This window comes from Haliotis cracherodii, unplaced genomic scaffold (genome assembly GCF_022045235.1).
Source record: "Haliotis cracherodii isolate W230 unplaced genomic scaffold, xgHalCrac1.p SCAF_6, whole genome shotgun sequence".
Lineage (NCBI taxonomy): Eukaryota > Metazoa > Mollusca > Gastropoda > Lepetellida > Haliotidae > Haliotis > Haliotis cracherodii.
This window is the reverse complement of record NW_027266319.1, coordinates 14,277,901-14,303,980: the sequence shown is the minus strand read 5'-3', so window position 1 is coordinate 14,303,980 and position 26,080 is coordinate 14,277,901. Positions and strand designations below refer to the sequence as shown.

Here is a 26,080-nt window from a genome sequence, read left to right as displayed (position 1 = left end):
ACTGAAACGCTGAGACCAAGAATAAAGGTTCTAAATGACCAGAAAGAACTCTAATGCATGTTTTCGTGCTAGGGAATTCCCAGGGGTTTCCCCAGGAATGTGGAAGTAGTCCGTCAGTGTTTACGTCATTTCAAGAACACGGTCTCGTGAAAAACGTATGAACGTCAAATTGTGTCGTTCATACACTTATGAACGTCAATTTCGCGGTCATGTGACCGACCTCTCGTCCAATGGAAAAGCCGTATATCGTGTAAACTTCAAATCAAAAAATTATTTAAGAATTGACCTTCACTTTGTGTGAGTTCATTGGAGTATGAACCTTCATAGAGTGAGGGCCAAACTGCAAGCTCCGACGTTCATACAGTTTGGCCCTCACTCTATGAAGGTTCATACTCCAATGAACTCACACAAAGTGAAGGTCAATTCTTAAATTAACGCACACCATTAGTCATTTCTTAACCAGATTATGTAACGCCTATGCAACAAAAAAAATACATAATTGAATTAAAGAAATAAATCGTATCTTAAGTAACGCTTGTTAAGATAGGGTGTAAATGACCAGAATATCGTATCCCCAATGTGCCGTAAAGCGGCCTTTATCGAACAAGGATTGGGTCAGAAAATATACTGTTGGTAAATACCACAATTCTATTCGTTAGCCTCGATGTCACATGTGCGAGTGAAACATGCCGAAGTGATGAAGACGCCGATCCTGTATAAGTAGTCAACAGTATATGGTGATATAAAGAATAACAGATAAAAGATGTCTATGTTCATTTAACAGAAAAATACGTATTGTTGGAGTGACCTTGCTTAAAAAATGTTGCCGGTTGCCACTGACGGCCAGATGACGGAGGTCTTTGGAAAGTTGTCAAGTGAGGACCTACATACAACATTGATCAATCTTTTTTTTAAGAGTCTTTTTTCGTATGAATTATATTCCTTACTTCAACGGATAATTTTAGGTCACAATATATTGTTAAATTATGATATATTTTTTCTGCGAAATTATATAATAAGAGGAGGATTAAGCTACATGTTGATGATGTAGCCTATAAAGAATGATTTCTTTCAGGAATTATTTTACCATTTGTTATTTGCCTGAGAGTTGCCTGTTACGTTCTCCATATTAGTGAAGGTAGCTGTTTCTATGCATATCCTCCACGTTTGCTATATATTTGAAGAAATATGATTGTAGGCTATGTGAAATCATCTTTCATTATCAAAGTATCACCTAGCCTGTGTATCATCTAGCTACAGGCTAAATTTTCATTACCTAACTGTATATTTGTCAGGTCCAATTATTTTGGAGGTGGAACCAGTGGGTCGCTGGTTCGAAGCGTATACTCAGCGTCTCCAGAACAAGCATTCGGTATCTCATCATTCCCGGTCCAGCTCCAGCTCTTCCGAGAGTGAAACAGATATCTATGATGATGATGAATTCAGCGAAGCACTGCTACTGGGTTTAGACCCAAAAGAGTGGAAGGTATGAATGTCAAGATAAGAAATGACAAAATTAATAAGAAACAATGACAATAGCTTCCATTGTCTATCGCTAATCACCTATCAGCGCCAATCATCTGTTGGCTTCCCTTGTTAGTTTCTACCCTTTGTTATTTTCCACCTTTTGTTATCTTATTAATTTTGTTGTCCTTACATGTACATATACCTGCTCTCTGCCTCATGGCATTCATTCACCTGATGAAGGAGTAAGCATATACTCCTTATAATAAAGAAGTTAACATCCATATATTCTCTTCCTTATGTGTATTACTTCTAAATGCCTTTCAAAGATCGTACATGAACATGGTTGAGATTTTCTTAAGATGAAAGACTAGAAAGATTGGAAAGGAATTGGCAATAGATAGGACTAGTCCACAAGCAGGGACCAGTTTTGATATCATGGATATGTAAAGGATTAGTAAAATTCCAAACATTTTGGGGGGGTATTGCTGTTTTACCATTCTGGCAAGTCGACCTTTCTGGTTAATGTTCATGATGTATATTAAAGATTTTTTCTGTTAAGGACAACTTCAGATTGTGTGTGTAATATGTCAATAAAAAGAATAGAGAAAGGTTATACTTGATGTCAATTCAAGTTTATCCTAACCCCTAATGATTGCAGCATCAAGATCACTATGCAGTGTTAGGACTGAAGAATCTTCGTTACAAGGCATCAGAAGATCAGATTAAGCGGGCATGTAAGTATTGGTGGGATTGACTACTTGGTGCTTTTTGCACCATATTTGCCATAATAAGCGCTCTGAGTGCGTCGAAAGTTGACAAAGGGGGCAGTTATTAAACCAATACACAGGAAGTTAAATTTGTTTTAAGAGATAGAATGATAGTCAAGTTATTAAGTTCAAATGTTGATAAAATTAAAATATTTTCAGTAATAGCTACAATGCAATCATACATGTTATATGCCCCTTCTACACTGTCTTCGGTAATGGTAGCCAATGGTATATCATGCAGCTCTTGGTGCGTTAACCTTGAGAGATAAAACAATGCCTAAGAATGTGAACGTTTACCATGTTTACAGATAAAAGGAAAGTGTTGAAGCATCACCCTGACAAGCGGAAGGCGAGAGGCTTGAAGGTGAAGGATGGTGAAGATGATTACTTCACATGTATCACAAGAGGTATGTGTCCTTAACACAGTCGGGGTGAAACGATGCATCGGTGCACTGGTGCATTGTGAGTTTTCATGTGACGATACGATACACAATACGTTCTCTGTATCGATACAAGACATACACTTGCTGAAATAAATTACTGTCTACTCGTTTAATTACCCCTGGTGTTTTTATCACTCAGATTCAGGAAAATGTGTTGTAATTAGCAGTTCAAGTTCACTACTAAAAATAGTCATTACAAAAATGTGTCTACAGCTAACTTTTCCTTTTGAACCTGCTCTATAATATTTTTTGTCAAGAAGTTTCCATGTGGTTTGCACTGTGCAGAGTTGCATCCCTTTGGGCACGCCAGAAACCTATGATTGTGGGTTCGAATCCTGGTTCGCCCCAATTATGTTTCTAGGTTTGTCAGCACCATACCCGTGCTCATGGGTTTCACCGAAGTGGTAAATGTCTGAGACCTGCATCACTTCGGGATTACCTCCCACATTAAGCTGACACGCCGCGATATAACTTAAATACTGTTAAAAGCTGCGTTAAACCCAACTCACTCACTCACTCCATGTGATTTGACGTAAATGTATCGTGATACGTATCATATAGTGACCTATGTGTCGTGATACATATCGTATCGTGACCTTGCAGTATTGTATCACAGGTGAATGTATGAGCTGTGGTGTGTATATTATTATGGATGAAAACATCCACCGACGCCTTGCTGTATGGCACTGAATGATATCATACAGATGACACTTCATTATGTATTGAGGGGGCACAGTGGTCTTGTACTTTAAGGCACAATTCTCTGTGCACAGTTGCGTCCCTTTGGTGTTCCATGATCCTATGCTTGTGAGTTTGAATCCCAGATTCGCCCTGATAACAATTGTGGGTTCGTCCTAAAGCTAGTGTAGGTGATGCATTCACATTTCAGTTTATTCCGGGAGAAGCCTTTATTACCAACAGTATTGTATACAGTGTCACTGTCGTAGCTTCAGACTAAAATGCTTGTGGGTCATAAACATGACGTGAAAATATCTGTGGGGATTCCTGGGCAAACTAGGTACTTGGTAACCCATGTTTGATTCAAGAGCGTACCAATGAGCATGATATGGATCAGGTTGTTAAATATGACCTCGCTGATTGTTTCAGTGTTAACTTGCAGGAGTATATTTAACAGCAAATTTGTATGTAGCCAGCGGGGCTTGCTCCAATCTAACTAGCCTACAACTAAATGGTGGAGACCACGAAGTGGCCAGACCTGAGGTCGCATACTCCCGTAGCAGGACTCTAAAAATCTTTTAGAACTTCTCACCCCTAAAATGCTTTTTCCTGCACTCTGAGATTAAACCGTGGCTTCCATTTGCCTCATTTTGTGGTGATTTATGAGCAATTAAAGATGTTGTACAGAACATTACAAAATGGTGGCCAGTTGTCATTCTACTGGGGGGCACGGGTGGCCCATTTGTCTAAGGCACCGCAATTCCCTGTGCAGCGTTGCGTCCCTTGGGCACGCCCGAAACCTATGGTTGTGGGTTCGAACTCTGGTTCGCCCCGTTTATGTTTCTAGGTTTGTCAGCACCATACCCGTGCTCGTGGGTTTCACCGAAGTGGTAAACGTCTGAGACTGGCTTTCGTCCCACATTAAGCTGACACGCCGTGTTAAACACAACTCACTCACACTCATTCTACTGAGATGATCAAATTAAAAAAATTAAACATACACAGAGAAGGGGTGAAATTTTGACTACCCAGACGCACCATCTACATTTCAGCATGCCCTTTGTAATTTTAACTGGCCAAGGGCCAGTGGGCCAGCAGTTAAATCTACCCTGCCTAGCATTGTAGATCATTGCACATGCAGTCAACCACTGGTTTGCCTGGACCATGCTTCCATGACATTGCTGGAATATTGCCAGAATATTACTGATATTGGTGTAAAACAACATGCGCTCAGAAGTGTTTGAAATTAGCAGGAGTTTGTTAGTCTGACACAATGTCTGGAACTAGTAAACGGTTAACTTCAGGAAGAACTCTGAAACAGAAATATTTTGTGGACTAGTGAAAACAAAATATAATTCCTAACCCTGGGAGCTCAATTTGCTCGTGCGAAGGATGGTTCTGGTCTCCCATATTGTGCTACTCAAAGGAAGTTTAAGAACATCCAATTCTTTCATATCACTATAGTTAATCTGGCATGACATTACTGTAGTAATATGAAAGAATCAGGTGGTCCTTAACTTTTTTTAAGTAGGATACTTAGAAATGGAGGGTCATGTGTCTTTTCCAGAATCACAAATGACCCATGGCCCTAGCAATCTTCAGCAGTGCTTGTTTTATGCTCTTGTGTTTCATTATGTTAGTGTTTGAGTGAAGTCAGGTGACTACAGAGGCTGTGTTGGTGCTTGTTTCAGCCTATGAGGTTCTGGGTACTCCCTCCAAGAGACGAGCGTATGACAGTGTTGATCCTGAATTTGATGATTCAGTACCATCAGCAACAACAAACTCGAAAGAAAACTTCTATGAAGTCTTCACATCAGTGTTTGAAAGGAATGCAAGGTAGTATTTCTGAAATGCGTCTTTGACCTGTCACAATTTGATAATACATTTACAAGATGGATGGTTCAAGATGTTAGTGTCCTGCATCATCAGCAAGTGTGGCAGAACAGCCAGATCAAGCTAATAACTTCATTGTACACTTCAGATGGTCAAACAAGAAACGAGTGCCCTCACTAGGAGATGACAAGTCTACATTTGATGAAGTCAACGACTTTTATGGTTTTTGGTAAGTGGTTAATATCATTGCTGATAAGTTCCATTTTGCAGATTGCAGCCATATTTCTGCAACCCTGTAGGCTGTTATCACCTACCTGAAATGTTGTAGACCACCTCCGTGGTCTAGTGGTAGAGCAGCCGCCCAGATAGCGGAAGGTCCGAGGTTCGATCTCCAGCTGCGTCATATCAAAAGACATTAAAAGATGGTACTTGTTGTTACCCTGTTTGGTGCTCGGCGTTAAGGGGCTAAAACAAGGACTGGTCGGCTCAGTCGGTATACTGTGTCTGAGTGGGGTGTTCATGTTAAACTGCAGCATGGTATCTCAGTGAGCTAGCACTATTAACTGGCATCAGTCCAGACTAGTACAAGCAGCCACACACACACGTGCATGCATGTCGCTCTGTTAGTGCAATAATCTTGGACGCAACGTTAAACCCCATTTCACCTCACCTGAAATTTGGCGATGACCATATCCCTGAACCATTGCAGGCCAGACCAGAAAAATTGCTTGCTGTCTTTCAGAGATATTGAGGAGATATGACAGTAAATCTGACTCACTAATTCAGTAAACAACAAAATTACTTTGTTACTGTGAGAGTTTGCCAGAATGTGAAAATCGCATTTGTGAAAATACCAATCAAAAACCGCTCTTAAGCTAAAAAATGTTTTTATTTGACTTGGTTCTCAGGCTCCACCTGCATCATCATAATGTTCGCCACATATTTCATTTTTATTTCCATTTTCCCTTCAAAAAGAATCTTTAAATATTCTGGTAGAATAGATCTTCAGCAACCCGTGCTTGCCGTAAAAGGCAACTATGCTTGTCGTAAAAGGCGACTAACGGGATCGGGTGGTCAGGCTCGCTGACTTGGTTGATGCATGTCATCGATCCCAAGTGCATGTATCGATGCTCATGATATTAATCACTGGAACGTCTGGATTGTCTGGTCCAGACTCGATTATTTACAGACCGCCGTCATATAGCTGGAATATGGCTGAGTATGGCGTTAAACAACAAATCAACCAACCAACTTGAAATATTCTGCATCTCAAACTCACGACCCTGGCAGTGAAATGCTAGAGTACTTAAGAACATCATGATTTCACGGAAATTATTGTTAAGAATATTTGGTTACATACTAGCTTGAACAACCAAAAAAAACCAACAACCTGCACAATGTTTCAAAAGCCATTGCCTGAGAACCTATTCTTTTATTTTTTTTAGCCATAATGTGGTACGGTATTTCTATCTAATCCTCATATCCTATATTCCAGGTATGAATTTGATTCATGGAGAGAATATTCATATTTAGACGAAGAAGAAAAAGAGAAAGGTGAAAAGTAAGTATGCGGGTCTTCAGTCGTTAGGAATATTGAGCTTGTTCCTCTTCCATCCTTACGCAACATGGAAAGAATTGAGGAAATTATATGAGTGTTCATGTCATACTATTTAGATTTAGGCATGAGTGTCGTAAACATAGTATGACATGAACACGAATATAATGTCATATTTATTATAGAAGAAGATATCTGTATAGAGACAAATTTAGTCTTTACCTATAAGGACAGCAAGTTGCAACAGCAGCGGAACCACAATTGGTCGATTGATGTAAACAACCTTCAGCTATGATGTCGTTTCTAGGGTGACGTCATTCCAACCTTATGTCACAAAAAGATTCGAACAACAACAATGCTGTTCGGATGATGGAAACAATACACTGTTGTCTCGTGACATGACCCTAGGGCACATAACCCCGATAGGTTTGCCCATGTAGGTAATAAATAGTTTTTTTTAGTCTTTACGTTACACTATATGGCTTCCAATATCATATGGAAAGTTTGCTAATGCTAAGGTACCTAGGTATTTATTATGACTTTGTCACCGCAGACTTTTGGACTGTTGGTGCAGTATGATTGCACACTACACAGTGGTATGACTTTAATTTCTGTGTCACAGTCGGGATGAAAGAAGATGGATTGAAAAACAGAACAAGGCTGCTCGACAGAAGCGAAAGAAGGAAGAAGTTTCAAGGATAAGATCGTTAGTTGGTGAGTCAGCTGTTCAATTAGGTACACTGGGTTAGTGTTCACAACGTTTCTTTTATCTGTTTTTTGTAAGAGGTAACTATTGGGATTGGGTGCTCAGACTCGCTGACTTGGTTGATGCATGTCATCATAGCCCAATCGCGTAGATTGATGCTCATGGTGTCAATCACTGGATTGTCTGGTCCAGAGTTGATTATTTACAGATTGAGGTCATATAGCTGGAATTTTGCTGAGTGCAGCGTTAAACAATAAACAAACTTCACTGCATCGTCAGTACTTCATTACATTATTAGTACTTCACAACAATGTCAGTATTTCACATCATCAGTACTTCATAACATCATCAGTACTTCACAACATCGTCAGTACTTCACAACATCGTCAGTAATTCACAACATCGTCAGTACTTCACAACATCGTCAGTAATTCACAACATCGTCAGTAATTCACAACATTGTCAGTAATTCACAACATTGTCAGTACTTCACAACATCATCAGTACTTCTCAACATGATCAGTACTTCACAACATTGTCAGTACTTCACAACATTGTCAGTACTTCACAACATCGTCAGTACTTCACAACATTGTCAGTACTTCACAACATCATCAGTACTTCACAACATCGTCAATACTTCACATCGTCAATACTTCACAGCATTCTCAGTACTTCGTAACATCGTCAGTACATCACATCGTCAGTACTTCACAACATTGTCAGTACTTCACAACATTGTCAGTACTTCACAACATTGTCAGTACTTCACAACATCGTCAATACTTCACAACATCATCAGTACTTCACAACATCATCAGTACTTCACAACATCGTCAGTACTTCACAACATCGTCAGTACTTCACATCGTCAGTACTTCACAGGTATTAGCCCCTCCAAGAGTTGTGTGAGGCACAGATATAACCACAGCCCTCTATGTTGTAGATAACAGCTACGCCTGTGATCCCCGAATACAGAAGTTTAAGGACGAGGAGAAGGAGAAGAAGCTGGCAGCCAAGCGGGCCAAGCAGGAAGCAGCCAGGTTGAAGGCCGAGGAGGAAGAAAGAGTAAGTGAAGTATTGTGACAGGAATTAACTTGTATTTCTAAGATGATCAAACTGGCTTCATCAATATCATTATCATATTATACATTTATATACAGCAGGTTTCCAGGTACTAGTTTCTGCAAGCGGTTTTATTTGTTCCCCGACCTGTGGATCCATTTGCATTCCAGTTATCATTCTCTACTCCCTGGGGAGTATACAACCCCATCTGCCTAGGGGCGCTAGAAGGTTTTTACATCCACCTCACATGTGATACCCATTCCCTGCTGGGTGAACAGAGGCACATTTGAACTAAGTCACTTGCCCAGGGTGACACCACACGTGTTTACACTTGTGTTTCAGGTGTATGTACGTATTCGTGTTTCCACCATTTGGTCATCTACCATCGGGCGAGTGGGTTCTATGAGTGCACAGGGTGTATGTACTGTACACTAGGGGTAGTGACAACACTGTAAAGACCTTGTAAACATTGTTGGTCCCAAGGCTGAATAACAACCCGCTCATGATATCAATAGTTCAGCATATTCAAATACAACCTGATTTTGCCCTTATTTTGACCAATCAGAATCCCACATCTGTGTTAATTATAACCTTAGCTTGCTTTGTATCAGCTGTGTTTAAAAAGGTGTTTGAAAATGCAGATGCTGTGAGATAAAGCTTTTGTATGATCATGATTAATTGTATGGTTGCAGCACTTATCTTTGTGTTGGTCAAATTAGACGAGGGATTCATATATCCTTCTCGGGGGAAACAGGAAATAGAATATTGCTTCTTGTAAGAGGCGGGGGGGCACGGGTGCCGCGGGTGCCGCAGTCGTCTAAGGTGCCTCAATTCGCTGTGCAGAGTTGCATCCCTTTGGCACGCCAGAAACCTATGATAGTAGGTTCGAATCCTGGTTCGCCCCGATTATGTTCTAGGTTTGTCAGCACCATACCCGTGCACATGGGTTTCACCGAAGTGGTAAACGTCTGACACCTGCATCCCTTTGAGCTTTCCTCCCACATTAAGCTGACACGCCGCTATATAACTGGAATACTGTTAAAAGCGGCGTTAAACCCAGCTCACCCGCTCTTGAAAGAGGCAAGGTTGATTGTATCATACCCTACCTTCATACCCTGATAGTTGCTCTTAATGTCAACCACTGGTTTGTCTGTACCAGTTTATTTGCAGGCCATCGCCATATAGCTGGACTTAAGCTGAACATGGCATTAAATAACAAACAGAAGCTTCAGTAAAGCAAACATTTTTCCACGAGGTTAAATATTTTGAGACTGGGGTTTATCTGTCTCAGGTTCGCAGAGAAGCAGAAGAAGAGGAGAGGAAGAAGAAACAGGAAGAAGAGGATAAAGCTAAAGCACAGGTAAGTCAAAGGTGTATTGTTTCAATAGCAGAAGAATGCATACATTAGACCCTTTCCAGATCACAGCTGAGGGAGGCACTGGCCTACTTACACCACATGGGCTATGAACACGATGTACCCTACACAATAGTGCAAAACCCAGAAACATTGCTTACTCCCCTCTAATCTGAATGGAATCATCCAACCTCGGCATATACACATATAGCATAGTTACAAATGTATGTGTGTTTCATTGTCGTCCAGTACTGCCGCATGCTGTCGTGTGATGTCACATTGGAATTTTCATTCCACTCTTGACTGCGTCGACTGGTTTCTCGTACCACTCTCTCCTTCTGGCTGCGCTTGATCAGGCATATTCCTGCCTGTGACGTAAAATAACATTCATTATCATATACCTGTCAATGATATGAGGCATTTTGCATATGAGACAGTCATATCACAGGGGGTGTTGATACCCAGACCTGTATTACATCCCATGTCAGGCTGATATGGCTAGTCAATGCATTTTGAATGGGCAATCAATATGAGCCTGAGTGGTAAGAAATTGGCGTTACTTCCCTTCGTGGGGGCACGGGGCCCAGTCGTCTAAGGCACTGCGATTCATTGTGGGTTCCAATCCTGGTTCGCCCCAATTATGTTTTTAGGTTTGTCAGCACCATACCCGTGCTCGTGGGTTTACCGTTGTAAATGTCTGAGACCTGCATCACTAGGGCTGTCCTCCTACATTAAGCTGACACGCTGTGATATGACTGGAATACTCGCTCACCCACTAATGCATCGACTACTCTTCTATCTTTCCCAAGGTAATGTCTTCCAAACAAGGTGAAAATGTGTTGCATTCACTTGCAAATAGATGCATTTTACAATGTGATGCTATGGTATATAATAAAGAGGTTATAAGTCGGTTTTCATATCATTCCCCACATCAACCCAAGACTCTGAGTATGGTGAAGGTTGAATGTATTGCATGTAACTTAGTAACAGAGACACTAATGTCTGGTTAGTGTGATGTTTGGGGGGCACGGGTGGCCCAGTCGTCTAAGGCGCCGCGATTCGCTGTGCTGAGTTGCGTCCCTTGGGCACGCCAGAAACCTATGATTGTGGGTTCGAATCCTGGTTCGCCCCGATTATGTTTCTAGGTTTGTCAGCACCATACCCGTGCTCGTGGGTTTCACCGAAGTGGTAAACGTCTGAGACCTGCATCACTTCGGGCTTTCCTCCCACATTAAGCTGACACGCCGCGATATAACTGGAATATTGTTAAAAGTGGCGTTAAACGAAAAAAACTCACTCACTCACTAGTGTGATGTTTCTCATGTTCCTCTGTGTTGCAGGCTGCAGCAGCAAAGAAGGAGAGAGAAGCTCAGAAGAAAGCGCTGAAGAAGGAGAGGAAGACACTGCGAACTGTGATAAAGGTCAGTCCGAGGCAGTCAAGTAAACTTTTAAGTTTTTAACCTTTAGTGATTGCTTGATGCGCATGCTATGAACCACTGCTTTGCCAGGCTAAGACTTGAATAGTGAATAGTCAATGGTCATTTGACCAGTTTGGAATTTGTTAGCGAGATATCTCCAGAACCTCTGCATGGATTTGCTTCAACATTGGCAGACCCGAATAGATAATTGTGACCTTGACCTTATTTTCAAAGTCATGGGAAAAATAATGACCAATTTACTGATATGTCAATAAATAGTGTACTGTTTACAGATATTAGATTAACCTTCTCACCTTTGAACATGTATTTTAAGGTCCTGGAAAGGTTATTCCTTCTTGCTGTTTTGCTTGTGAAGAGCCAAAAAGTTTATTTCACTTATTATGTTCATATGAGGTCATTTAGGAGAGTCTGCATACTCAACTAAATTTGGTGACATTGACATTATTTTCAAGGTCACAGATAGCAATTGACTGATTTGGATTTTGAACTTACTTGAGTCACTGATTGGTGCCTCATGTAGGTGGCATCAAAATCATATTGTTTAGCAGACATGTGCTTTCTCCAGACCTGTCCTTGTACCAATTACAGGGGCGGTCGGGTAGCCTAGTGGTTAAAGCGTTCGCTCGTCACGCCGAAGACCCGATTCGATTCCTGATTCACTCACTCACTCAATGTACCAATTACACAAAAGGGATTATAGATGAGGATCAAGTTTTGTCAGCATTCTCTCTCAAAATGTATCTGCTCTAAGTCAGATGCCTTTGGAAATAGGGGAACTTGTTATTTATACCTGCTCATGATTTTTTTACTCTTGTATCATATCTAAACATTATTTTTTTTTAATGAACTATCCAATTGAGAAAAAGCCATAAGTTTCAGACCTAGTTGATGTTTCAGTGTGTTTTAATTACTCCATGAAATTGTCCTCACAGATGAGGTCAGATCAAATTTCTTTTCAAAGAAATGACTTGTAGCGTGTAGTAATACACATGAAATACTATTCATACGTGGCAAATACATGTTTTATGGACAGTGCTCTATTCCATCGTTGCAGGACTACGAGTATTTTGCCAGTGATGAGAAAGAAAGGTTGGACTACATGACGGAAGTTGACAAGCTATCTGAAATATTGTCACTCACAATGTAAGTGGGTCTTGCATGATACACTGTGTGGGGAGTTCAGGGTTGGGCTAACCCTCAGAAATGTGGGTTTCTGGTGGTCTACATGGCTGGATGGCGATTCTAAGTGGGTACTTGGCTGTACTTGCCTTATGATGCAACTTAATGGATGAAGTTGTAAAACTCGGTGACTGGGTTGATAGACTGTTGATGTACGACGCCGACATGGATGTTTGCTCAGAATATTAATCACTGGTTTGTCTGGTCCAGATTATTTTCTTTCTACAGGCAAAAGGATTAAATAGTACTGAATGTGGAGTTAAATAACAAACAAAAACTTACTGGACCCCTTGGATGATGAGCTTGTCAGTAGCATACGTGATTCTCAAATCACGCGATTGTCCTATATGTGGCTTAAAAAAATGTCCCTTTCAAGGATTCCTGTATCAATTAAAGACAGGAACTAATGTACGTTTATACCCATAAGACAACAACCAAGAAAAGATTCTATCCACCTACATCAAATTTGCCTGATGTTTAAACTAATTCCTCTTCAGAGGTTATTTTATCAGCTGGCCATTTGTTTCCATTCCCTTGGCCACATAGTGGTTGTGACGTCAGCGTGCTATGATTTCTATCCATGTTACAGAGGTGTGCAGGGGCACGGTGGCACGGGAGACCCAGTCGTCTAAGCCAGTCGTCTGTGTAGAGTTGCGTCCCGTGGACACGCCAGAAATCTATGATTGTGGGTTCGAATCCTGGTTCGCTCCAATTATGTTTCTAGGTTTGTCAGCACCATACCCGTGCTCGTGGGTTTTACCGAAGTGGTAAACGTCTGAGACCTGCATCACTTGGGGCTTTCCTCCCACAGTAAGCTGACACGCTGTGATATAACTGGAATACTGTTAAAAGCGGCGTTAAACACAACTCACTCACTCACAGAGATGTGCTGTTTCGGAGTCTATCCTTACATTACTTCAGTATGTGCCCTCCTTATGCAAATAATTAGGGGTGAAACGATACATCAGTGCTTTCTTGCGATGATATGATACACGTTACTAAGTTTACTGTATCTATACAAAAAGATACACTTGCTGAAATAAATTATTACTACTCCTGAGCCCCAAAGCCATTTTGTCAGTTAAATATTGCAAAATGTATTGTTATTAGCGTTTCAAGTTCACGACTAAAAATAGATGCTACGAATATGTGTCGACGGCTAGCTTTCTCTTTTGAACCTACTCGAAAATATTTATTGTCAAGAAGTTTCCACGTGATTTGATGTAAATATGTGTATTGCGATACGTATTGTGACCTAGATATCATGATACGTATAGTACCGTGACTTTGCTGTATCGTGTCACCCCTACAAGTGATTCTTGTCTTACCTGTAGGTTACAAACCCTGAATGAATCTCTTAACTGTGGGGACAAGGAGAAAGCAAAAGATGCTTTCCTGAAAAATGTAAGTAACATAAACAGCACAAAAAACAGAATATGTGTCTCTGGATAATGAATACCCTTTGAAGGTGAAAGGCATTGTGTGTGTCTGTGTGTGTGTGTGTGTGATTGTGTGTGTCTGTGTGTCTGTGTCTCTGTCTGTGTCTGTGTCTCTGTCTCTGTGTGTTTGTCTGTCTGTCTGTGCGTGTCTGTGTCTGTGTCTCTGTGTGTCTGTGACTGTGTGTGTGTCTGTGTCTGTGTCTCTGTGTCTGTGTCTGTGTCTGTGTCTGTGTCTGTTTGTGTCTTACAGAGACAAAGGGGCAGTGCGGTGGTCTAGAGGTTGAAGCATCTTACTGTCCAAAGAAGACCCCTGTTTGCTGCCCCTCATGGGTACAAAGTGTGAAACCCATTTCAGTGTCATTTGGTTGGAATAATACTAATACTCACAGACTTCAGAGGGGCAGTCCGGTAGCCTAGTGGTTAAAGTGTTTGCTCGATTCCCGACATGGGTACAATGTGTGAAGCCAATTTCTGATGTCCCCCGCTGTGATATTGCTGGAATATTGCTAAAAGTGGCGTAAAACAATACTCACGCACTCATGCACAGACTTCAGAAATGATACAGAGAAGCAAGACTCTTGGTGACTTGTTTATTAACGTGACCTGTACCCAGATGACTTGGTTGATGCATGTCATCGATCCAAATTGCGTGGATCCTTGCTCATATGTCAATCACTAGATTCTCTGCTCAAGACTCAGTTATATACAGGCTGCAGTCATAAAGCTGGAATAATACAGAGTGTGGCATTAACAAACAAAGCTTGACTCAGATATGCGCAGACTTGCAGATAAGAGGCTTCTTGAGAATATGTGTCAGTCACTGCCGCTATCTTTCTTTACATCAGTATCATGGATGAGGATAGATGGTATGAGCCATGGCTTACCTGCTTTCGCCCTAATCACATCCACTGCGTGTTGCCATGATAGAACTGAAAGTATACACACTGTGGCACACAAGCCAACTTCCTTGTCAGTTGTCGTAATAACTTTATTGTCTGATTACAACGATGAGTGTGACTTGAAACGCTTTTAAGTTTCTGTGTATTAAAGATATAATATTTAGATAACTGCATAAATGGACTAATTGTTCAGGTAAAAGATGTGAATGATGGCATCGAGCGTGAGAAACGTGAACAGATCGAGGCCATGTCTAAGAGCAGTGGGAGTGACAGTAACAAGGGCAAGAAGACATGGACAGAGGAAGAGTTGTCTTTCCTTATCAAGGCCGTCAATCTCTTCCCAGCAGGAACAAAAGACAGGTTGGTAATAACTTGCTGGAGAATCTGGTATTTCAAATCATTCAGGGAGACATGTTTGTCAGTTGTAAATGGGGGCGGTCGGGAAGCTTGGCACGCCGAAAACCTGGGTTCGATTCCCGACATGGGTACAATGTGTGAAGCCCATTTCTGGTGTCCCCTGCTGTGATATAGCTGGAATATTGCTAAATGTGGCGTAAAAGCATACTCACTCACTCACTCTGTTGTAAATGTACATTGGCGAAGTGCAGGAGATGCTGATGGTTTGTTCTGTCATGTCTGTACTCCAACATCTTCCCGAGGCAAGGGAGTTAACTGACTGTAAAAGTCCAGTTTCAACCCTTGCCGAACTAGGCTGGAATTCCTTGGCTCAATTGTAGCGCCACTAGTCGCTATTACCAGTTATGTCCCTTCTAAGCCTCTCCCATAGTCCAATCAGATTCCACCTCTCGTATCACTTGCATTTGTTTCACACAAAATGGCGGCGCCGAGACAATCGATAATCAAGATCTATTGTGATAACATGGGTCTTATCTCGTGAAGTGCATCAAATCACGTGAGCACCTTGATTAAAAACTTGAAAAGACTTGGAAAATATCTGTTGACAACGAGTTGGCGGTGCACATGCTTTGCAAATCCGACAATCTACCTAAATCTGCACGACAGTTTACTAACCTGATTTTGATTTCGGTGCGTGATTTTGATTGGACTATGCATAGACTTGTTAGTCCAGCCAAAATGTAACTGCAAAATACCAGCCTAGTTCGGCAAGGGTGGAAACTGGACTTTTGTTGTCAGTTAACTCTCTTGCCTCAGGAAGATGATACTCCCATGACTATGACTGATGTCTGCTTTGATCACCCCATCATTCTGTACACATATGTAATATACTGTTACTCTAACGAGGTACGAGAAGTGCCTCTGATATTTTGTAAATGAATGATAACATCCATCTTTAAGTTTGTTCTTACGTTAATATTTTCTCACAATGCTCTCAGGGACAGAAATGTTTCATTAAGTTGTCACAAGAAGGATGTGAGTCTTACTGATTGTTACAGGTGGGAGGTGATAGCCAAGTTTATAGGGCAGCATGTGTCTGGTAGCAATAAGAATGCCAAGGATGTACTGGGCAAGGCCAAGGATTTACAGAAAAATGGTAAGTTGCTGGACACCCATGCCTTCAGTTCTAATCCAGGTGCTTTTGCTTTGTACCCACGATGACTGCCTCTGTGGTCTAGTGGTAGAGCGTCCACCTGGAGAGCGGAAGGTCTGGGAGTAAATCCCCGGGCGCGTCGTACTTAAAGATGGTACTTGTTACCGTGTCTGGCGCTCAGCAAAAAGGGGCTAAAACAAGGACTGTCTGCTCGGAGTCAGTATTCTGTGTTCGAGTGGGGTATTCATGTTAAACTCTGGCATGGTATCTCAGTGAGATATCACTGTAAATTATCTTTAGTCTGGACTAGCACAAGCAGCCACACACACATGCATACATGTTGCTATATAAGTGCAATAATCTTGGACCCGACGTTAAACCCAATTTCACCTCACATTGTACCCATGACAAGGTAGATAACTCTTCAGTGTTTCATCCTACTAGTGGACAAGTGGCCATCCAGAAAGTTGAATTGGTGATACAACTTTGACCATTCCTCCCCAGGTTATACTAGTTAGGCAGGGTACAAGAGTGTTTGCTTAAATATGCACAGATGCATTGAAAATTACAACATGCACACATGAAACAGTGATATTTACGTCCTCATTAACCCTATGGAATAGGTCCCCAGCAACCTATGCTTGTTGAACGAGGCAACAAAATGGATCAGGTGGTCAGGCTCAGTGGTTTGGTTAATTATGTGTCTTCGTACAACAACGATAGAGGATGTTGCTCATAAGGTCAATGACTGCTTTGTCTGCTCCAGACTTGATTATTTACATGTCACTGTCATATAGCTGGAAAATTTCTAAGTACAGCGGAAAACAAACAAACAAAACTTGATCAATATTCTGGGATGTGAGCAGGTTTTCCCAGAAAAAAAGAAGGGGAAAAGTCTAGGGGCATGAGCATTTACAATTTCTGTGTGACGCCACACCCCACGTTATAGTGCAAGTATTTGTGATAGAAAACGTATGATGTCCGAAAACCTATGCTGCTGAAAGCTCTGTTTGAAAACAGGTCAATCCGCGACGGTTGTCCGGTTTTCGATCATGTTTTTTTTCTTCAAATCTTTTATTATAATTTTACGAGGAAGATGATTTTTTCCTGAGAACTACTGTTTTAAAAAACGCGAGTTTCCACAGAGATTTCACATCCCTGAATATTATTAGGCTTTCAGTTGTTTTTGGTACCTGTCCAACTGTATTTCTGTTTTAAATTCGCCCCACCCACCCCTTTTTTTTTAAAGAAGCTAAATTTTTTTAGTCACATGTTATTATGTTATTATTTGCTGTCCAATCCTGATTTGGCATTTAGATTGATATGGCTAGAGGTGACCCACAGCCTACACGGTGGATCCTACACACTCCTGACCCATCATTTCAAGACAGACCCGTGAAGATCCGGGGTAGAATAGGTCTTCAGCAACCCATACTGGCTGTAAAAGGCGACAGTGCTTGTTGTAAAAGGCGACTAGCGGGATCAGGTGGTCAGACTCGCTGACTTGGTTGATGCATGTCATCTATCCCAATTTTGTGGATTGATGCTCATGATGTCAATCACTGGGTTGTCTTGGCCAGACTATACAGACATCCATCATATAGCTGGAATATTGCTGAGTACACCATTAAACAACACGCAAACAAACGTTTCAAGACAAGTAACTTTTTATCAATATTCGGCAAAGAAATATTTGATCTTCGGCTGTTTAAACACTGGTCAGATGGTATGAAATGGTGACAAAGAATAATATTTGGTTGTGTGTGTGGTTCAAGTAGTTCGTTTTTTCCAGACTCGTTCTTGAAGGAGGAAGCCCAGAAGAAGGCGTACGAGAAGTTCCTTCACGACCACAAGGCCGCCCCTGCTGGAGTGCAGGATAACCCCAGTGAGAGGATGGAGAGTAAGTCCCCTTGGAGTGAGGTTAAGTGATGTGTCAGTCGGACAGTGATAGTAGTCAATATAGTTCCAACCAAAATCTGTTTCTTGTACAATGGCGAAGCAAAATATACGCGAAACAACAATTGTTTTTACTTGCATTTCGCGGCAATCCATCGTCTGTCCGCTAGAGTAACTGCCCTTTGGCAAAGGGAAGCTACTCTAACCCTAGTCTATGAGACGTCATTGCCACGATCAGACGTTGTTGACAGTCGGTCTGTCCTGTGAAGACGTTAGAAGTGCAATCAGATGTACACACAGCGACAAAACGAAACAAGGTAACAATTCAAACATATTTCGGCCAAATCCAACTGTTTTGATTTGTGGAAAAGGGTTCAAGCCACAGAGGTCTACAAGCACAGATATGGCTACTGATCCCCGCTTGGATAGGCCTAGTGCCCTCGCAAAATTGTTTCGAAATTTATATCTCCAAAGTTGCAAAAACTTATAAAATGCCTTAGCGACGTCACAGTTAGACCCTGATTTTCAGTATATTAGACTGTTCTTTTGATAATGATAGCAATTATCCCTGTAGTTTATCCAGATTCCCGATGGTTAATTCTGACTCGATTGCCGATTACAAGGAGGGGGGAGAGCAATTCAATTGAATTGTTTTTAATTTTCTGCTTCACTACAAGTCAGCTGGTATAAAAAATATGATATAAAAATGGGAGGAGAACCTGCAACAGAGTTCTCTGAATTATTTTTTTTTCATTGCAACAAAATTTTGGGTTGGTGTATCTGTAAAGCAAGTTAGAAGTGTGTGACCCTATATTAGTGCAGTTATCTTGAACTCAAAGTTGTACTAATGGTTTAAGTGTTCACACTAACCTGGGTTTCACTCCCAATGCTGGTATAAATACATGTGCCATTCTTAGTGTTCCTCCAAGATGTGGTTGGAATATTGCTGAGAGCAGCATTAAACACAATTCACTCACGCCATCACCTGTCTTCTCCGCCCAGGTATTGCTGAGCAGCAGATCCGGGAGACCGGCGCCAACCCTGCCCCCTGGACCTCGGATGAGCAGAAGCTGTTGGAGCAAGCCCTCAAGACATTCAACGCCAGTACGCCCGACAGATGGGAGAGGATTGCCGAGTGTCTACCTGTACGAAGCAAGAAGGACTGCATGAAGAGATACAAGGTAATAACAGATGTCCTACTGGCTTGGTTTCCACATTAGAGTATGGCATTAAACAACAAACAAACATGTCCTCCCATAGCTGTCAGGATGCACTTAGAGTGGGTATAAAAGCTAACGCTGCATAGTTAGGGGCCTCTGTTAACAAACTCGACCTGAAATCCGCTATTTCCGAACACTTCCTGAAGAATGAAAACCATAACATCAATTTGACCTCCCTCCCTCTCTCTCTCTCTCTCTCTCTCCCTCTCCCTCCCTCTCCCTCTCCCTCACACACACACACACACACACACACACACACACACACACACACACACACACACACACATTCATTTGTGTGACCTCCAACTACTGCATGGATTCTTTTCAAATTTAGCAAACAATTTCCAAACTACTAGAAAAGGTCCAGTGCAAATGTTTGATTTTATTATTTGGATTTTCTTAGAAAATATGAAGTTTTTCATCTTTTGAACTTATGCTGTTTTTTACTTCAACATTTGTGCGAGCTGTAACTTGAAAACTACTTCATGGATTCTTTACGTGGTCAGTTTATACACTAGTAAGAGAGGTGCTGCGCAAGGGTTGATTTCAATAAGTGGATTTTCTGAGAAAATATTGCTTTTTTCATGTTTTGAACTTGGGCTTAAAAAATAAAGAGTTGGTTCTCAGGCGGTGGCTTTTGAAAATAAAGTGCAGGCGAGCGATGTTTTTTTATTTTGTTGTTGTTCAAACCAGTGTGTAACCAAGTAACCAGTTGTGTACAAATTATGTATGAACTGAAATCACATCAGCTCACCATGAGTGAGTGAGTATGGTTTTACACTGCTTTGAGCAATATTCCAGCAATATCACGCAGGGGACACCAGAAATGGGCTTCACACATTGTACCCATGTCGAACCCAGGTCTTCGGCGTGACGAGCGAATGCTTTAACCGATAGGCCACCCGACCGCCCCCAGCTCACCATGAACTCACCTTGAAATAAACATTAGTCGTTAGAGATACAAAGTCTTCGGTCTTCCTATCACTGTATTGAAATTGTTTCAGTTTTGATATTGGCTGTGATATTAAGTATTTTATTAATTAAAGAGAAACTGTGTGAACAGATGATTGCTATTAAATATTGCTTTTTTCATTTTTGAACTTAGAAATATGTTGGGAGTTGAAGTTGGGGGTATAATCGAGCCAGAGCCTCACTTTTTGCCTTGTCCAAAGGTTAAACCTAACTCACTCACCCTTACAATGGAATGTGACTTTTTATTTTTTGTTTCAGGAATTATGTGAAATCGTTAAAGCCAAGAAAGCGGCCCAAGAGGCAGCGAAGGGGAAGAAGACATGACGACAGTGTCCGCTAGATACCGATGTTGTCTTGTGTCTGCTGGATGTACAGTCTCACCAATGTTTTGGACAATCCTTGAGTGTGCCAGTGTATACTGTCAACGCTTGATGCTACTTGTAAACATGAGTGCATTGCCGTACACTATCGATACCCATTTAGATCCTCCTTTGGCTACAAAAGCCAAGCACCAGACATCTGAGGCTTTCACTAACAATACGATACTGAAACAATCAAACAAGTGAACTTTGTATTACATATCTGAAATACATGTCTACAAAACATGGGTTCCGCAATAATCAACTCGTTATTTGGTTTTCGTGAACTTTATGAGTTGAATTAAAAAACAAATGTGCTGTTTTGATTAAATTTCTAAATGAAATGGTTTAAAGTTGAAAAATTACTGGTAGTTAAATACATGTATGTAGTATAGTGTCAAATATTTCTATTATAAAAACAATGATGAAATCATTTACAAAGTGTGGTTGAAAATGTTATGTTGAAATTGTTTAAGAATGTAATGCGAGCCTTTATTCTTGTTCATGTGGCAATGGATATTCTGTCCCTAATATACCGATGTGTTGTGTTAGTGAATATGTAGCTCACCTAACAAGCATAATACATGTCCATGAAAAGGGTTTCCAGGGAACTTGTTTTTTGTGGTGGATGTTGGGGTTTGTCTCTGTTCACGTTCGTATGTCCATGTGTGCAGGAACTATGAAAACTTCAAGCACTCTGCTGAGATAAACTTTATCTGGTCCAATGTATGTGTTTTTTATTTCATTTGAGGAATTGTGATCCTCTGTGTTAAGGTTACTTATATACTGAAACACTTTGAAAATGCATTTTCAAAGTTTTGTAATATTTGACAGAAAGGCCACAAAAGTAAAATTAAGTTGTTTCTGTGTATTTAGGCATGAGATAATCAAGGCTTTATAAAATAAAAGAATTGGTTCTCAGGCAATGGGTTTTTTTAAAATATAGTGCGGGTGGGCGGTGTCTTTTGTTTTTTGGTTGTTCAAACTAGTATGTAACCAATAAACAGTTGTGTGTAATTAATAAAACAATTTTGTACAATAAACCTGGGAAAGGGCATCCCTATATAAATGTACTCCTTGACGAGTAAAATACTGGAATACAAGTTGGACTTGGAATAATTACGGATTTTTTATATATTTTTATAAAAAATTGAAATAAAAATGAAACGAAACTTTATGCAGCGAACTTTATGATGATGCAGGCAGTGCCTGAGAACCTAGACTCTTTTTTTTTAGCCCAAACACAACAATGTTACTTTGTCACACTTTCATCATATTTTGTCAGGGCGGTCGGGTAGCCTAGTGGTTAAAGCGTTCACTCGATTCCCGACATAGGTACAATGAGTGAAGCCCATTTCTGGTGATATTGCTGGAATATTGCTAAAAGCGGCATAAAACCATAGTCACTCACTCATATTTTGTCATGCGAGAAAAATATTTACTGCTAAAATAGAGGTAAAGTTGTTTGTGTGTTTTCAAGGGTGTTTCAGTATATGTGTTTTGTTCAAGTTGACTAAAATTGGATGTCATCTCATAGAATGTAGTTATCAGCAGTAGTACGGGTGGCATGTACTTATTCGCTATTTTTATGTACCAGACCCGTGGAGGTTCCACGTAAGAGTCTAGGTCCCCAGCAACCTAGGCATGTCATAGAGGCGACTGAACGGATCGGGTGGTCAGGCTCTGTGATTCGGTTGATAGCAGGTCATTGATGCTCATGATGTCAAACACTGGATTTTCTGGTCTAGGCTTGATTTGTTTTAGACTGCAGTCATACAGCTGGAATATCATTGAGTGCGGTGTTGAACAACAGACAAACATACCATGGCAAAATATCAAGTATTTCTGATAATAACAGTTACGGATATGAGTTGCGAAGGGGCTTATCCATTATTGTGTCGAATACGAAGGGTGATTATCAAGGGCAGGGACCAGGGAGGTACATGTCTCCCAAGCAGGGATTATGTGCTTTGTCAATCACATTCAGGACACACAGGGACCAGGGGATGGCCTCGTGGTTCAAGTGTTTGCTGGTCACGACTAACCTGGGTTCGGTTCACAACGTAAGTTAAATGTGTGAAGCCACCATCTGGTGTTCCCCGCCATGATATTACTAAAAAAGGCATAAAACCATACTCACTTGCACACTCAGGGCACAGGTTCTTGATTTGGGACGGTGTAAATCATGCTGACAGAGAAATATGATACTGGTAATGTTTTCTCTTCTAAGTATTGAAGGGGGCACGGGTGGCCCAGTCGTCTAAGGCGCCGCGATTTGCTGTGCAGACTTGCGTCCCTTGGGCACGCCAGAAACCTATGATTGTGGGTTCGAATCCCGGTTCGCCCCGATTATGTTTCTAGGTTTGTCAGCGCCATACCTGTGCTCGTGGGTTTCACTGAAGTGATAAATGTCTGAGACCTGCATCACTTTGGGCTTTCCTCCGACATTAAGCTGACACACCGTGATATAACTGGAATAATGTTAAAAGCGGCGTTACTTTGACCCTTGAGTCCCATTATACACAGGAACACTGCTCAGGGCATCACACTACTTATTAGGGGCCTCAGCCTCAATCATCCAGGGTATTATATCTCCATTCTATTGCAATAAACATCCTGGACCCATTAATCACCATCACTTTATTTCAGAAGTGATGTCACTATCTTCATCTATCCTATCACTAGCTTAGCACATTACTTGTCTTGCTGATGAGAGTTATTTGATTGGATGGCTATTTTTAGTGTCAATCCATTCGAATCGGGGTTCGAATGAATGTATGGTAGCGAATGGGTGCAAGATATTTATCATTATACAGTAGATAGGCCAAAAGCATTAGACAAAAGACAACAACCTGAAAAAATAAGTGAGATATTAGCACTTTTGGACAGCGTGTCGGGTTACAGGAGTAAACATAATACCATTAGGGAGGTAAATCTCATGAATCAAGTAGTATGTGACAGCCTATGAAAAGAGCTTTGATTTGATATATTGCATGATATCCTGAATCTTACATTATAAAAAATGTACAAAAATAATGGTGGCCATTTTGAAAATGCCACCAGGGGGAACTTTATGCCAGGGTCATCAGTTTGACTTTCTGAAAATTCAGCTTTCTACTATTTTATCCCAGATTATACCTTATGTTCTTGGCCTAAGAGATAGCATACCCTGGATAGTCAAGGATGACGATAACAGGGGCCTAGTGGTTAAAGCGTTCGCTCGTCACGCCGAAGACGCGGGTTCGATTCCCGACATGGGTACAATGTGTGAAGCCCATTTTCTGGTGTGCCCCGCCGTGATATTGCTGGAATATTGCTAAAAGCAGGGTAGAACCATACTCACTCACTCATGGTGAGCTGATGTGATTTCAGTTCATACATAATTTTGCTGAAAATTTATACTCACTCACTATGTTGATAACAGGAGGCCCTATGGTTCCTGTGATAAGATTGGAGCTGTTGATACATATAGTTTTAATAAAAATGGAGGATTAGTGGGGATTGATAATGCACATTTCTTGCACTGGATTTGTATGTATGAAGTCATCAATTAAATGATATTGTGTTTAGCTCGACTGAACAGAAGAGCTATTTGAGCTTATGGCACTGAAAGCCCTTACTGTTGGTATCTTTGAACTCGTAGGAACTCCACAATTGCTTGATTGGATTGAGTTGAAATTTGCCGTAGGTGCTTCTGATCACATGTGCAGGTTCAGAGTGGGGTTCATCCCTGTTCCCCACAGCTGGATCTGCATACAGATGTACAGGCTCTTTGAAACATACAAAGCATTTATGACAACACAATGACTTAGTTAATATATTTTCAACAAAATTCTACGATTGCTGAATGTGAACTGCCAAATCACAAAATGCACCCTTCCTATTCTCCCTTGGATCATTATAGGATTCGAGATTTTTACTGGCATCCAAGTCAAAAATTCAATATGGCTGCCAGGTGGCCATCTTTGATTTGATAACCAGTATTGGACACAGAATTAGCAAATAGCTCATTTGAATAGTAATGTACTGTGGGGAGGTCATCTGAAAGCTGATTGGACGACATTAATAGCTGTACTACCTAAAATATTCACCATATTGGATCAAACTATATGTCATTGTCATTATGAGTGATACTGACAGGTGAGTGTAACCTGATTGCTTGCACTTCAAATGGCCTCTAGATATCAACCAAGTAGGACTTAATTTGTAAATATCCTTATTTTGTCAGTGTCTATGCATTTCCATAGTTTGAGAAGGTAAATTTTCATCAAATCAACTCTCTAGTGATGCACTCTAGCTACACAGCCAAGTGCATCTTGTATAATGTTCCTGTCATCAGCAAACACTACCAGTGACTTGACTGATAAGCTTACAGATTCATCATCATCATCCATATGTCTGTGACAGCCGTGTTTGTAACTTTGAAATGAAGTAAATGTACTTGTCCATGTCCGAATATCTAACTGTGGGAAACAAATCCAACTGCATCTTTGGTCCCCACCCCCCCATTACACCTTGCAAAGCATGATGAGGATGAACTCACAACTCAAATAAAAGTGATGAGTTTTATTTTGTTTGATTTCTTTTTGAGTCAACTGAATCCTTTCAATGACTAACCAGGATTGAACGTATTGTTTTTGCAGCCCTTGAAATGCTGGTGTGCTTTTCGACAGGGCAGCCAGTCCCAAATTAAACATTGCATTCAAACTAAGCAAGGTACCTTAGGTGTTTTCTGATTGATTTCTCAGTGGGCTACATGGAAAATAATTGCCTGTTCCTCAACCAATCAGATGCTAGTATTTTGATGTAAGGTGAGTGAGTGAGTTGGGTTTTAACGCCGCTTTAAAAAGTATTCCAGTTATATCACGGCGTGTCAGCTTAATGTGGGAGGAAAGCCCGAAGTGATGCAGGTCTCAGACGTTTACCACTGCGGTGAAACCCACGAGCACGGGTATGGTGCTGACAAACCTAGAAACATAATTGGGGCGAACCGGGATTCGAACCCACAATCATAGGTTTCTGGTGTGCCCAAGGGACGCAACTCTGCACAGCGAATCGCGGTGCCTTAGACGACTGGGCCACCTGTGCCCCCTTGATGTATGGTGAGATAAGGTGGCCTGTAATAGTATGTCCCGATAAAAAACAGTGAGGAATGCAGAGTGTGATGACCTTCAATCAGATCATAGCTTTTTCTTGATAAAGCATGGTGTGCAGAGACCCAGGCAGGATACTATTCTATCTTCCAGGTCAAGTTGTGACCACGGAATGATAACAGTCTGTAAATAATCGAGTCTGGACC

At 41.1% G+C, this 26,080-nt stretch overlaps 1 protein-coding gene across 1 annotated transcript; it reads left to right on the top strand.

The window, feature by feature from the left end:
- Positions 1-669: 669 nt before the first annotated feature.
- LOC139445324 (dnaJ homolog subfamily C member 2-like) lies at positions 670-25,284 on the top strand. Its single transcript, XM_071226447.1, has 18 exons — positions 670-875; positions 1,296-1,486; positions 2,126-2,201; positions 2,543-2,641; positions 5,047-5,191; positions 5,337-5,417; positions 6,684-6,749; positions 7,366-7,457; positions 8,396-8,517; positions 9,806-9,874; positions 11,209-11,289; positions 12,362-12,450; positions 13,821-13,890; positions 15,018-15,184; positions 16,240-16,337; positions 18,127-18,234; positions 19,233-19,411; positions 20,681-25,284. Exons 1-18 carry the CDS (start codon positions 821-823, stop codon positions 20,744-20,746), a joined length of 1,854 nt encoding a protein of 617 aa, XP_071082548.1. The 5' UTR covers positions 670-820; the 3' UTR covers positions 20,747-25,284.
- Positions 25,285-26,080: the final 796 nt, after the last annotated feature.

Excerpts from the sequence above, each read along its gene's own strand:
- LOC139445324 (XM_071226447.1), top strand. The coding sequence starts at position 821 with ATGTTGCCGGTTGCCACTGACGGCCAGATGACGGAGGTCTTTGGAAAG. Across the intron at positions 1,487-2,125 it reads TAGACCCAAAAGAGTGGAAG|CATCAAGATCACTATGCAGT; the intron begins GTATGAATGTCA and ends TAATGATTGCAG. Across the intron at positions 16,338-18,126 it reads CAAGGATTTACAGAAAAATG|ACTCGTTCTTGAAGGAGGAA; the intron begins GTAAGTTGCTGG and ends CGTTTTTTCCAG.